Source organism: Labeo rohita, chromosome 5, assembly GCF_022985175.1.
Source record: "Labeo rohita strain BAU-BD-2019 chromosome 5, IGBB_LRoh.1.0, whole genome shotgun sequence".
In the NCBI taxonomy this organism is placed as follows: Eukaryota; Metazoa; Chordata; class Actinopteri; order Cypriniformes; family Cyprinidae; genus Labeo; species Labeo rohita.
In genome coordinates, this window is record NC_066873.1 from 31,498,214 (window position 1) to 31,512,549 (window position 14,336).

The 14,336-nt window shown below is 35.9% G+C and overlaps 1 protein-coding gene across 7 annotated transcripts in view; it reads right to left on the reverse strand.

The window, feature by feature from the left end:
• Positions 1-828: 828 nt before the first annotated feature.
• The window catches only part of trpm6 (transient receptor potential cation channel, subfamily M, member 6), a 31,508-nt gene continuing 18,000 nt past the window's right edge, over positions 829-14,336 (reverse strand). For 6 of the 7 annotated variants that reach the window (XM_051109539.1, XM_051109543.1, XM_051109538.1 and 3 more), the window contains 19 exons: positions 13,296-13,544; positions 12,988-13,162; positions 12,695-12,809; positions 12,283-12,473; positions 10,645-10,777; positions 9,580-10,481; positions 9,420-9,496; positions 8,308-8,422; positions 6,349-6,392; positions 6,182-6,246; positions 6,073-6,095; positions 5,912-5,962; positions 5,754-5,819; positions 5,370-5,671; positions 4,198-4,280; positions 3,918-4,123; positions 3,789-3,840; positions 3,563-3,672; positions 829-2,898 (listed from right to left, as the gene is read on the reverse strand). In XM_051109539.1, coding sequence (XP_050965496.1) covers positions 2,831-2,898; positions 3,563-3,672; positions 3,789-3,840; positions 3,918-4,123; positions 4,198-4,280; positions 5,370-5,671; positions 5,754-5,819; positions 5,912-5,962; positions 6,073-6,095; positions 6,182-6,246; positions 6,349-6,392; positions 8,308-8,422; positions 9,420-9,496; positions 9,580-10,481; positions 10,645-10,777; positions 12,283-12,473; positions 12,695-12,809; positions 12,988-13,162; positions 13,296-13,544 — 3,027 coding nt within the window. In that variant the 3' untranslated portion in view covers positions 829-2,830. Of the gene's footprint in view, positions 2,899-3,562; positions 3,673-3,788; positions 3,841-3,917; positions 4,124-4,197; positions 4,281-5,369; positions 5,672-5,753; positions 5,820-5,911; positions 5,963-6,072; positions 6,096-6,181; positions 6,247-6,348; positions 6,393-8,307; positions 8,423-9,419; positions 9,497-9,579; positions 10,482-10,644; positions 10,778-12,282; positions 12,474-12,694; positions 12,810-12,987; positions 13,163-13,279; positions 13,545-14,336 lie in introns of those variants that run through there. The other variant, XR_007827755.1, reaches the window with a different exon arrangement.

Genomic DNA, 14,336 nt, shown 5'->3' on the forward strand with positions numbered 1-14,336 from the left:
GTATACCAACGTGACCACAGACCACTATTCTACTGAAGTTCCTACAGCACTACTGATGCATACTACACATTTCAGTTTTCTTTTTCTTATCTTTCTTTTTAAAATTTTTGTTAACTTATGAATCAGAATGTGTCTGTCTCCCTGGATGAAAAACAAGAACAACAGCGAAACAAACAAAGGTAGCATCTGTTACCAAAACCCTTAAGACTGTACTTAGCGTGCAGAATCTTTTTATGTACTAAATATGTAAACATTTTTGTTTTCAAGTGCCATAGCTAGTGTGAAGTGAAGCTGAATGGCATACGGGGTAGATGCTTTACTGTATAAGTTGTTTACTTGAGAAGCAATCAAAAAGTGGAATTCAGATGCAAGTGTGAATATTCAGACAACCAATTGTTGTTCATGGAGATCGGGCTCTGATTGACAGAACTTGAGTACATGTCCACAATACAAAGCACATGTAGCATGGGAGGGTGGGTTGGGGTTCTGTTAACTTGCCAACAGTGTGAGTGTATGCGTGTTGTATGTAAATGTGAGTTGGACTGTAAAACAGTATACAAGTGAAGAGTGAATAGCACTTTGTGTGATGGACTAAATATGTGTGCTTGTATGAGTCGGGGGTGGGTTGAGCTTGATGTGCGAGCATTGTGAAATGTAAAAGTACTGATTAATCGAGACCTTAAAGTGTCTCCTCCATGTTGTATATACTAAGCGAAGGACTTAAGTGATTTTTGTTAAATTCTATATTTTATGGCTTTTGTAGACATTTCTTTGTGGGATAAAAAAAAAATAAAGAAAATTTTATGGATGCAATCTTGTCTTTATTTCATTCTTAATCAGTCTTGTGTTCCAGTAAAAAATAGATACATTTATTTTAAAAGCAAAAGTGTGTAAGATTAGAGAATAGATCCAAGATTCTTAACCCTTTTGCAAACGTAAGCATGAACCTCACGACATTTGCTGTAGATTTAAGCTTAAATGATTTGAACAAAAAATGAAATATAGTTTCTGAGAACAAGTCTTATTACCTAATGCAGTATTCTTATGAAATAAATTGACTTGCACAAGACTTTTGCTAGTGGAGTAAGAAGAATAATTTTCAAGATACACACTACCAGTCAAAAGTTTTTGAACAGTAATATTTTTAATGTTTTTTAAAAAAAAAAATACTCTTCTGCTCACCAAACCTGCATTTATTTGATCCAAAATACTGCAAAAGCAGTAATACTGTGAAATATTTTTTACAATTTAAAACAATGGCTTTCTATTTAAATATATTTTAAAATGTAATCTATTCCTGTGATTAAAGCTAAATTTTCAACATCATTACTGCAGTCTTCAGTGTAACATGATACTTCTGAAATCATTATAATATTCTGATTTGCTGTTCAAGAAACATTTTATTTGTATTATTATTATTATCGATATTTAAAACAGTTGAGTATTTTGGTGAATAAATTATAGAAATTAATACTTTTATTTAGCAAGGATGCTTTAAATTAATAAAATGTGATGATAAAGACATTTATAATGTTACAAAAGATTTCTATTTCAAATAAATGCTGTTTTTCTAAACTTTCTATTTGAGAAACAAACCTCTACTCTACTTTTCAACATAATAATACTAATAAATATTTTTAAAGCAGACAATCAGAATATTAGAATGATTTCTGAAGAATCAAGTGATTGGAGTAATGATGCTAAAAATTCAGCTTTGAAATCACAAGAATAAATATTTCAAATAGAAAACAAAAAATCTTACTGTTCAAAAACGTTTGACTGGTAATGTATTTTCTTATCATCTTTCAAAAACAATTCAACTGAATCAATCTTGTTTTTAGGATGTTTAGGTTTTTTTGAAAACAAGACAAAAATACTCAATTATATTTTGCACTCACAGGGAGTTACAAAGTGTCATATACAGTACTTTATTAGTTTTATTTATTTATTTTTAAACAAAAATATATTTTGAACAATGTTTACACCATACATTGGTAAAAACATGAACTGATAAAAGAATAAAAAATGTGAAATGGAAAACTGTATGATCACTGAAACTACTTCCCTTATCAACTGATATACATGATATTGTTTATAATGGAAAAAAAGCCTGAGCTATGACTAATGCAAAAGTAAACGTTTTGTCACCTTGAGCAGCTCTTTACTATTTTTACATATTCAGTCAGTAAAAAAAAAAAAATGCAAATACAGATTAGGAATGCACCAAAATGAAAATTCTGGGCTGAAAGTGAAACCGAAAATTTTGGATGCACTTAGATGCATGTGAGCAGAGCGGAGTGGAAGCAGATCAGTGGATGAACGGGTAGTGTCATTTTACCAGTGTTGCCCAGTACAGTTGCCTAGTATACTACATAGAAATTTCCTATTGGTGCATTATTTATATATATATATATATATATATATATATATATATATATATATATATATATATATACACACAAACACACACACACACACACACACACACACACACACACACACGTATATATATATTTCAGGCCCTGCTCAAAAAAAACAGCATATGCTGGTTATTTATGTTTTGAAGCATGGCTGCTGGTTTGAGCTGGTTTAAGATGGTCCTGAGCAGGAACTAGTTGCTTTGGACCACCTTAAACCAGCTCATGCTCAGCTAAGGACCATTTTCAACACGGGCCGTTTTTCTCTCTTGGCCGACAACCGAAAATGCCATTTTCGGCCGATAATTTTCAGCGGCTAAAAAAAATTCAGTGCATCCCTAGAGATTAGAGAATGAAACAGGATGTGAACAAGATGAGTTCCCTGGAAACGGAGTCTTCTTCCAGGTTAGAGGTTAAACTATGCTGCTCGCCTCATCAAAGCCAGGAACTGACTTCCTTTGGCTGCCGCAGCTCCTTAAATCTGAAAAGCCAAACACAATATACACAATTGTGATGCATATTCATAATTTATCACAGAGAGATGCTTTTCTTAAGATCCAAAATGAAATTTGCGGATTGTACATTAATAATTTGTTTTGATTTGATGTGGTTCTTGGAGAGGACGAAGACGAATAAAAAACAAAGCACCTTTGAAATATCAAACAAATGTGGCGGAGTGGTTTTCGTTTGTTTGTTTATTTTTTATCCCTGTACTTCTGAAGCGAAGCCTCCCTCATGATACAAACAACAGGCATCTCATATGTCTTCCATGAGACAGTAATTAATATCTAATCAAAGTCAACACTCTCTAACGCACAAAGAACTATTAAATATGTAATCAAAGAGAACACTCCACATGCCACAAAGGAAACCACGCCCCTCTTCTGCATGCCTTTGCTGTCATGGAAATGAAATAATTTCTGCCTCATTAGAATTTTTTCTAAACCTTCAGGCTTAATTAGACGGCTTTTCCTGTTCATTTTTGAAGTTTGCTCTTTTCAAACGAACTATCAAATCACTTCTCAAGTTGGAAACGTGGAGGTATGCCATGTGGACGTATTTGTGAGCGCTGCCACTGCAGGGAATGAAAAATAAAAGAGTATTGAAAGTTCAGCCCTCAACCTGTGACATGAGTGTTACCTCACCTGAGAGACCGAGCTTCTTGCAGCAGGAGTTGCAGGTGTGCTTGAGAACAAAGCTCTGGATTGCATCATCACCCAAATTGGCAGGTCCAAACGCCATCTCTCCAGAGGAGCTACAAAAGCAGCAAACTTTACTTAGGAGCACAGTAAACAAATGCGTCGAGAAGTACACATTTTAACAAACAGATTTAAACATTTAGGACAATACACATTTGTTGTGCCTATTCACCTTGTATCATCAACTCTGATCAGTGATGGGTCTGTGAGGTCCGCTCCCACACCTTCAGCCAAAAATAAACATTCAATTCATCAACTCTTCAATAATAATAATAATAATTAGACTAAGCCTGTCTTCTACCTTGTAGATCCAACACTAGCAGTTCCCTGTTGGTGTACTCGTACGTCCAGTGAGAGAATGCCAGTATCGTTTCTTCCAGACCAGAGGAGGGCGAGATCTCCTCTCCCGTATTATTGTTGTATTTCCTGAAATGACCACTCATGTTTTTCTCAACAGTCAACCACTGGCCGTCGGAGCGCCAGTGCAGCAAGGAGACATCCAGAAACCTACACACACACATACTCAGACATATGTACACACAGTTAGGGTCAAATCAACTTTTATCATTTATAATACTGACCTAGGACTGTAGTGCACACTGCTAGGTTTAATTTTGTTGAATCGCTGCATGAGATTCTGTGCTGCTCTCTGTTGTTGGATTTCCTGCAGGTTATAGAGAAATTAGTTAACAAAGAAGCAGAGGGAATAATAATGAATAACAAAACCGGCATAGTGATAAAAAATAAAAAATACAGTATAGAAATAATTTAATAAATAGATTTATTTATATATATTACCAGTCAAATGTTTTTCAACACTAAGATTTTTAATGTTTTTAAAGAAGTGTCTTCTGTTCACCAAGCCTGAATTTATTTGATCCAAAATACAGCAAAAGCAGTGATTTTGTGAAATATTTCTGCGCTCTATTTCAATATATTCTATCATGTAATTTATTCCTGTGATCAAAGCTACATTTTCAGCATCATTACTCCAGTCATTAGTGTCACATGATCCTTCAGAAACCATTCTAATAAGCTGATTTGTTGTTCAAGAAAATTATTATTACTATTATTATCAGCATTTAAAACAGTTGAGTACATTTTTCAGGCTTCTTTGATGAATAGAAAGATCCAAAGATCAAAGATTTATCTGAAATAAAAAGCTTTTGTAACATTTTACACTATACCATTCAAAAGCTTGGAGTCAGTATAATTAATTTTATGCTGAATTAGAGAAATTAATACTTTTATTTAGCAAGAGTGCTGTAAATTGTTCAAAAAAAGACATTTATAATGTTAGAAAAAAATTTCTATTTCAGATAAATGCTGTTCTTCTGAACTTTCTATTCACCAAAGAAACTTGAAAAAATTCTACTCCACTGTTTTCAGCATATTAATAACAATACATGTTTTTGGAGCAGCAAATCAGAATATTAGAATGATTTCTGAAGGATCATGTGACTGGAGTAATGAAGCTAAAACTTCAGCTTTGAAATCACAGGAATAAATTACATTTTAAAATACATTCAAATAGAAAACAGTTATTTTAAATAGTAGAAATATTTCAAAACTGTATTGTTTTTGCTGTATTTTGGATCAAATAAATGCAGGCTTGGAGAGCAAAAGAGACTTCTTCAAAAAACATTAAAAAACTTTTGACTGGTAGTTTATATATCATACATATAGGGTGTACAAAATGATATGACAATAAGAGTTAATTGTATCAGTTGTAAAAAAAAAAAAAAAAATGTACCCGCAGGCAGAGATGAAGTGAAGTGCTGATTGGAAACACTTTCTGCCAGATGCGAACCACCTCTGGCCTAAAGGCTTTCACCACATACACTGATCCCAGCTTCAACACATCACCCTCAGACCAGGTACACACCACCTTGGTGGCCCTGCGCAGGCCCCCATCTAGCACCTCCTGGTGGGCTAACGGTTGAAGAACAGCTGTACGTCCGTGCTGAATCCACGTGGAAATGCTAGAGGACTGATCTCCAAATGAAGACCCTTCTTTTGCCTCCTCAAGTGAATATATACAGACCTCAACACCACCTGCATAGAGCAGAGGACATTTATGTAAATAACTAAATCTGACTAATGCTGGTTAAATAACAACCATGGTTTGATTATTTACCCATTAATGACAGGGGGGTGAATGGTATAGAGTGAGCCAATCTCATAAGGTTGTTCCTCTCCATTGCTAAATGAAAAAAAAACACCAAAAGAAAACCATCATATCCATAGAATAACAACACAAAATATTTGAGGTGATAAAGACTAATTAGTACTCACCTGAGTAATGCTGGCCTAAATCTTCAGTCAGCTTAAATGTAGAGCCCTTTACTAACATTAGACAGACAAAGCACAAAACACAAATGTCATCAACCAAAATCAAACATATGCATTTTACTCACAACATAAACAGAATTACAATAAAACTGCAAATAACTTACCTTCTTGTGTCATATTGCTTACCCTACAAGAAGTAGAGAAATTAGGTGAGCAGTTAGAAATATTTCCTTTTAATAATTAACGTCTCATCAAATCAAAAGCTGAACTTACGAGGGTCTTTGACTGACAGGCCTTGCCCAGCTGCTTAAAAGTGGCTGCCCAGGGGTAACAGTATTCTGAGGAGAGAACATAACATTTAGCCCATCAAATATCTCACAAACAGGACAGAAATCACCTTCACAATGTGCACACTACAGGTGAAATATGATGGGCCTTACCAGCCATGATGGGGCCAATTTAGTGAAATCCACTTGGTCAACATCTAATGAATAAAATGAAAAAATATCCAAGTGTCATTTTGAAGGTTGGTGTGATTTCATTTTAGGTAACAATTTAAACATACAAATTTTAAGTACTGTAGACTGCTCAGTGGCTTAAAGGGATAGTTCACCAAAAAAAAAAAATTATCCCATGATTTACCTACCTTCAAGCCTTCCTAGGTATACATGACTTTCTTCTTTCAGACGAATGCAATCCGAGTTATACTTTTATTTAATCTGAGTACTCCACATGGCTCCAGTGGGTTGATAAAGGCCTTCTAAAGTGACTCGATGTATTTGTGTAAGTAAAATATCCACTTTTAAAACTTTTTAAACTGCAATCTCTAGCTTTCGCTAACTGTCGCAAGTGTCACAGATCATTAGAAGTACAAAACATGGATTTCCCTGTTGAAAAAAACAACATATGCTGGTTAGGTATGTTCTGAAGCATGGTTGCTGGTCATGAGCTGGTTTAAGCTGGCCATGTGCTGGCCCTAAGTTGGTCCAGCTCAAACTAGCAGCCATGCTTCAAAACATACCTAACCAGCTGTTTTTTTCAATAGGGTTGTAAAAGGAAAATGTCGGAGGATTTTGATACAAGCCAAGAGGAGACTAGTTTTCCTTTGCTGTAAACAAAACTTGGTTCTCGTGAGACTAGTATATTTTTACTGAAGCCTACACTACAGTTAGCAGAAGCTAGATTTCGGTTGATAACGTTTTATGGATATTTTTCTTACATAAACGCACTGGTTTATGAACCCTCCAGAGCCATGTGGAGCACTTTTTATGATGGATAGATGCACTTTATTTTGCTTCAAAATCTCAATCACTGTTCACTGCCATTATAAAGCTGTAAAGAACCAGGACATTTTCTAATATAACTCTGATTGTATTAGTTTGAAAAGAGGTATGACCTATAGCTAGGATGGCTAGAGGATGAGTAACTAATGGGGTAGTTTTTAGTTGTCCTGTATTTTTTTTTATCAGTAGTCTTTCTCAGTTAAGATACATTTACTTGCAATGCAAAATTACATTACATAAAAAAAACTTGTTTTATGAGAAACTGATCAAAATGAAGCAAGTTTATGATTAAAACAGGAACAAATATCAGCCAATGGGCTCAGAAATATCAACATAATTTAAAGAGAAAACAAGTTTCCATTCCACATTAACAGATATTTGTTCCTGTTTTAAGCATAAACTCACTTAATTGATCCGATCTAGTTTAATTTTCATCAAGTAAATGCATCTTGATTCAAGGATATTTAGATATTTGTTTTGGAAAATAAAAAAAGGAGATACTCCGTTTTGCCAGTGCATGCAAAATTCAGTGGCATGACTTTGAATTTAAAGGGTCAGTTCAATCAAAAATAAAAAATTAATTACTCACCCTTATGTCATTCTAAACCTGCAAGACCTTTGCTCATCTAACACGAAGATATTTTTGCTGAGTTCCGAGAGCTTTCTGACCCTGCACAGACAGCAACACAACTACCACATTCAAGGTCCAGAAAGGTAGTAAGGACATTGTTAAAATAGTCCATGTGACATCAGTGGTTCAACCATAATTTTATAAAGCTATGAGAATACTTTTTGTGTGCAAAGAAAACCAAAATAATGACTCCATTTAACAAATTCCAATCTTCAGTGTCAGTCTTCAATGCTTTTCACGAGTACCACAACGATCAAAAATATCTTAATTTGTGTTAGATGATGAATGAAGGTCTTGCGGGTTTGGAACGGCATGAGGGTATGACATGAGAACAACAAGAGCAATTAATGACATAATTTTTGGGTTAACTATCCATTTAAGATTTTCCTTAATTATGGGCAAATTGAAACTTTTAAAAGACCATTTTTAGGCCTGCATAAACCCTACATTTGTCTTCTTAGACATCAAAAAGTTTGAAAACATACTCAGCTGGGTGAGACTGACTGAGGCTCTGAATCTCCGGTCAAACAGGCCTTTTACTTTCCTCTTCATTTTTCTGCGTGGGTCAAACTCATGGATGTGTGTTTCATCTAGTTTTACCTAAGAGACAGTGGCATTACTTGAAGTCCACTTTCAGAACAAAAAACTCACAAATAATGTACTCACCTCTTGTCATCCAAGATGTTCATGTCTTTCCTTCTTCAGTAGTAAAGAAATTATGTTTTTTAAGAAAAACATCTCCATATAATGGACTTCTATGGTACCCTGAGTTTGAACTTCCAAAATGCAGTTTAAATGCAGCTTCAGACGATCCCAAATGCGGTTGTAAACAACCCCATCCGAGGAAGAAGGGTCTTATCTAGCAAAGATCGGTTATTTTCATAAAAATAATACAATTTATATACTTTTAAATGTCAAATGCTCATCTTGTCTCGCTCTGCCTGAACTGTTTTTTTCCGGTTCATGACAGTTAGGGTATGTCGAAAAACTCATGTTCTCCTTTAACTTCAAAATCGTCCTATATCATTGGTTTACCTTTTTTGCTGAGAGTGTTTGATCTTTTTTGCATGTTCACTTTGCAAAGACTGGGTCAGTACTTCTGCAGCGATGGAGGATGATTTTGAAATGATTTTTAAAGTTGAGGGAGAAAATACGATTGGAGTTTCTCAACATACCCTAACTGTCTTGAGCCAGAATACACAGAAGTCAAGGAGAGCAAGACAAGACGAGCATTTGAGATGAAAAAGCACTTAAATTGTATTTTTTTAATTAAAATAACCAATCGTTTCGCTAAGACCCTTCTTTCTCGGTTGGGATCGTTTACAACCACATTTGGGATCATTTGAAGCCACTTTAAAACTGCATTTTGGAAGTTCAAACTTGGGGCACCATATCAGTCCATTATATGGAGAAAAATCCTGACATGTTTTCTTCAAAAAACATAATTTCTTTACGGCTGAAGAAAGAAAGACATGAACATCTTGGATGGGAGTGAGTACAATGGGGTGAGTACATTATCTGTACATTTTTGATTAACCATATGTCTGTCACTAGGTCTGACTGCTTGAAATGAAACAGAGACAGCAGGTTGGCTTACATTCTCAGGGGTTCCTGTTCTGGTCTTTATGGACTTCTTCCCAAATGACCTTTGTCTCTTAAAGATCTTAGATAACCCTAGAGTCACATACATTCATGGATTAATAAACACAAACTGAGATTGATATTTAGCATGCGGTTATGATTTGAATCCATAATACCTCTCTGGTCATGGCTGTGGTGGGGAGGCATCAGAAGTGTATGTTTGCCGTGCTCCGATGTCGGCGTATCGGGCATGGCCATAGTCTCCACACTGGCCGAGAGCGAGCGGCTCTGCTCCAGGTCAAAGGCCCATTTCTGGCCTAAAAGTCGTTGAGGTCTTGTGAAGTGTCCAGCATCATCAAGCCTATAGAATGCAGGGTTTCTGATCCCCGCTGGTCGATCTTCATCACTGTGGGAATCTGTAAGTAGGAACATACGGCTGGAGGATCTGGACATTGCATCCTCATCATCCTCTTCCTCCATAGACTCCTCATGGCTAGGTTGAAGCTGGAAGTCTCTCATCAGAGGCATAGTGGGAGAACTTGCACGGGATGGTTCCCCAGATCCATACATTCCCTTGTCCCTCAATCTAGTGCATAGGTGAGGTAAAGAGCGATGGCATACACCTTCTCTTGAATCACTTCGCTGTAGTGTCCACCTAAAACTACCATCTTCTTCCTGTGGGCTTTCCAACATTCCTTTGCTCCTGACCTCAAAGGATCCAGCACTCGTCCCTGGTGGCAGCTCCAGGGAAGGACGCTGCCGGCCAGGCCCCAAGCCTCTGAGCAGGGAAGGTGGCATACTGCGGTAGTGCTTCGGAGATGGAAGCGCATGGCTGGGGCCGACACTTCCGCCAATGCGGAGACAGCAGCTATGGGACACTTGCTCATTGCGGCTCTGACCAAGGCGGGCGACCTCTTGCTGCTGGTTGTCTGTGGCTGAGAGGACGTTTAGAGTGTCCACTGCTAAAGCAGACAAGTCCTGCAACTCACCCAGGTGACTGTCTAAAGTGCGCATATTGTCCTGGATGATATTGATCTTCTCAGCAACCTCAACTAATATTCCAGCCATCTCTTCAGCCCTAGAAACAAACACAGCAGACAAACTTTAGTTCATTCCATTGATTTCAGGTAAACCAAATAATTTTAAATCATTTACAAATTTAATTCGACTGATAGATTAACTAAATGAGAACTGATGTAATTTCCTGTCGCATCCAAATGAGGTTTGGGAGATGCACTCACTTGTCAGCTGCAGAGCGAATCCGGTTGATTTCACTGCCTTGTTGACTCTCTTTTTTGTCTCTGAAATATCCAGCGACACACTTCTCTTCAAACTCATGCAACTTCTTCAGATCATCAGGGGCCAGTAGTAATTCTGTAAACATACCAGCAATACACTGAAATATGTGATAATGTTGTGTAAAATATATGATTTTAAGAAACCACACTGTGCACTTAAAAAAAAATGCTACAATTTTGAGACTGTGAATGTAAAACCTTGTTGTCTCATTTTGTCAATATTCAACTATAGTGCAAATTGCAAAAAGATGCAAAAAATAAGTACATTAATTAATTAATTGGACCCAACTGTGAAATTTTAATTTAAAAATAATCAAATTAAAAATACTTTCTAACTAAACATTTACCACCTCCAGTAAACAGATCTGTTCTCAGTCACAATAGTCATGCAATACTAAGCTAATATTAAGCTACCTATATTAATACTTTAATTAAACAGTATAATAATTTAATATTCAATTTCTTAATGGTTATTGAATACTTGATCCTGCTGTTAAATGCTGTAAAATGGATGTCTTTATTCTGTTGCAACACTTAATTAAACAAAATAATTAATTATTTTAATTTGCCACTCAGAAGTTTGGGATCAGTAAGATTTTTCATGTTTTTTTGAAAGAAGTCTTTTCGGCTCATCAAAGCTGCATTTATCTGATTAAAATACAGAACAAATCAGTAATATTGTGAAATATTATTGCAATTTTCAACAGTGGTTTTCTATTTTAATATACTTTAAAATATAATTTATTCCTGTGATGCAAAGCTGAATTTTCAGCATCATTACTCCAGTCTTCAGTCACATGATCCTTCAGACATCATTCTAATATGCCAATTTATTATCAATTTTGGAAACAGTTAGATGGAAACTTAGACGAATAAAATGTTAAAGAGAACAGCATTTATTTAAAATAAAAATCTTTTCTAACAATATACATTACTGTCCAAAGTTTGGGGTCAGTACATTTTTTTTCTTTCTTTGTTACATAAAAATTAATACTTATTCAGCAAAGATGTGTTAAATTGATATAAAGTGATGGTAAAGACTCATATTGTTAGAAAAGATTTATATTTTTACTAAATGCTTTTCAACCTTTTATTCATCAAAGAATCCTGAAAAAAGCATCACAGGTTCCAAAAAAAAATTGCTAATAAATCAGCACATTAGAATGATTTCTGAAGGATCATGTAACACTGAAGACGGGAGTAATTCAGCTTTACATCACAAAAATAAATTACATTTTAAAGTATATTAAAATAGAAAACTTAAATTATTTTTTAAGCAATTTTAAACTGCAATAATATTTCATAATATTACTTTTTTGATCAAATAAATGGAACTTTGATGAGCATGAGAGACTCATTTAAAAAAAAACATTTATAATAAAAAATAATATTTTTTAAATCTTTTTGAAATAATGTTTCTTACCATTTTTCTAATTAAAGAACCATAAACTGGTATTGGTATCCTCTGCCTTTTTTTTTGGTATTGTATCATCCCTACCATGTCAATTATGTAAGACATGTCAGTTTTGTAAGACATAACACAGAGGGCTATGATGCCTCATAAAAAATTCACACACTTACTCAGACCTGTTCTTCCCTGTTTGGATGCCTTTCTGTGTTTTTGCCACATAGAGCTAAGACACAGAGTCATATGACTGAGAAGGATGAGAGGAGGTGGCAGCCACGGTTTCTCCTGATAAGTCATGATGTAACGATAGCGGTTGTATTTCCACAGCTTACGGGATATGGAGCTCATGTCAAAGTAAACATTGCTGTGAAGTAAATAATAAGGCAAAGTAGGTTAAACCAACACAAAGCAACCAAGATTCAACAATATATCAACACCAACTCCTGCAACAATCTTCCACTCAGGATGTCATGCTGCACATTATTAGTCCAACAACTCAAGAGTCCAAATTATCATTACACCAGGAAACAGATGAAAGCAAATGACACTTATGCCATGTCATAAAGATGAAAATGAAATGCATACTTGAAAAATGCAATGAGTACATTGACCATGATAATGTACTGAATAAAAAGGTAGACAGCCTGCAGGAAGGGGGTGAGGAAAGCTCCATGGACACAGGAGGTTTCATCTTTACAAACTGTCAAAACAAAAAGCAATTATCACAATAGAATACATCATTAAAAATATCTTACAAATGTTAGTAGACGTAAAGAGTGAACCATAACCCGACAACCAAATATTACAAGTTGTGGGAAAAGGTTTATTCAAATCAAATGAACTGACCAGACTACATGATGTCACTTTATCTTACTCACCATCAATCTCTCCAGCATACACCTCCCCAAACATCATCCAGTAGGGCTGAAAGACTACATCTCTGAGCAGACTCCAGGACGGTTCCTCATTTGGGGACAGGATAGACTTCCTGGACGTGCCAAAACTGACCAGCACAATCGCCATAATGACTACGATATAGAACATGTTGCTCATCTGTGCGAGAAAGACATTAATATACACTTTTTAAATTATATTATTTCTTATTGTAAAATGTATCACAGTATGATAAAATAACTGAGTTTATGGAAAGCATAACAGCAAATCGCACACCATTTAAATTACACACCATTTTGGTGATCATGGTCAGGTAGGGTCCTGCATGCTGATTGACAGCAAAAAGGTCTAAAAGCCTAACAGACCAGAAGATGAAATCCAAAGAGTAGACAATGTGACTGGCTAAGCGTGTTTCTTGATGCCAACGGAGGGAGACCCCGACCAGGAACAGGATGATGCCCATGAAGTCATTGATATTCCAGTACTCGCTGAACCACACCTTCAGCTTCATAGTGAATTTCCTGGGCTCCAAAACCCACACCTAGAAACCACATACCACCCATAATCATTCAAACAATCTCAACACAACATACTTAAAGGGGTCATCGGATGCTAAGTTCACTTTTACATGTTGTTTGAACATTAATGTGTGTTGGCAGTGCATGTACAAATCTACCCTATAATGATAAAAATCCATACAGTGGTTTTTAATTAATCTGTAAAAATAATTTCCCCTTTTTCAAATCGAGCCGTTCTCAGATGTCTGTCGGTGTGGCGTCACACCAACAGAGGCCGCTCCCACAATAGTTGACTGACATGAGCATTTTACCTCAGATCAGCTGTAACAGTCTGCCCTCTTTGTTTCCATGCTGGAGCAGGGGTGTGAGTTAGACAAGAATATCTCTGATTGAGCAATTGAGGTGTTGTGTTGCTGGATCTAATAATGAACATAGTGGTCGTCATTTACTCCCGACATCTGAGCCGCTGAAGATGCAGTAGATTACGTTTGTTTGTGAAAAGAATGCGCCTCACGATCTACATATATCCGTCTATGTTCGCGCGAATCATTCATGATCCAGCTTCACTTACAGCAGAAGTGAGTATAAGGTTTTTTTTTTTTTTTTTTTAATGAATCTTTGTGATCGTCTTTCCTAATAATGTGCTAGTTAGCAAGTTTAGCGGCTAAAGTAAACAGGATCGTCTTTCCACAGAGTGAAGAGAGGGGCGGGGTGAGCAGAGCTCATTTGCATTTAAAGCAGCCTCGACCAGAATGGGACGATTTTTGCAGAGCTGATTTTGGCAAGGTAAAAAGGGTGTTGTTTTACACAACCAT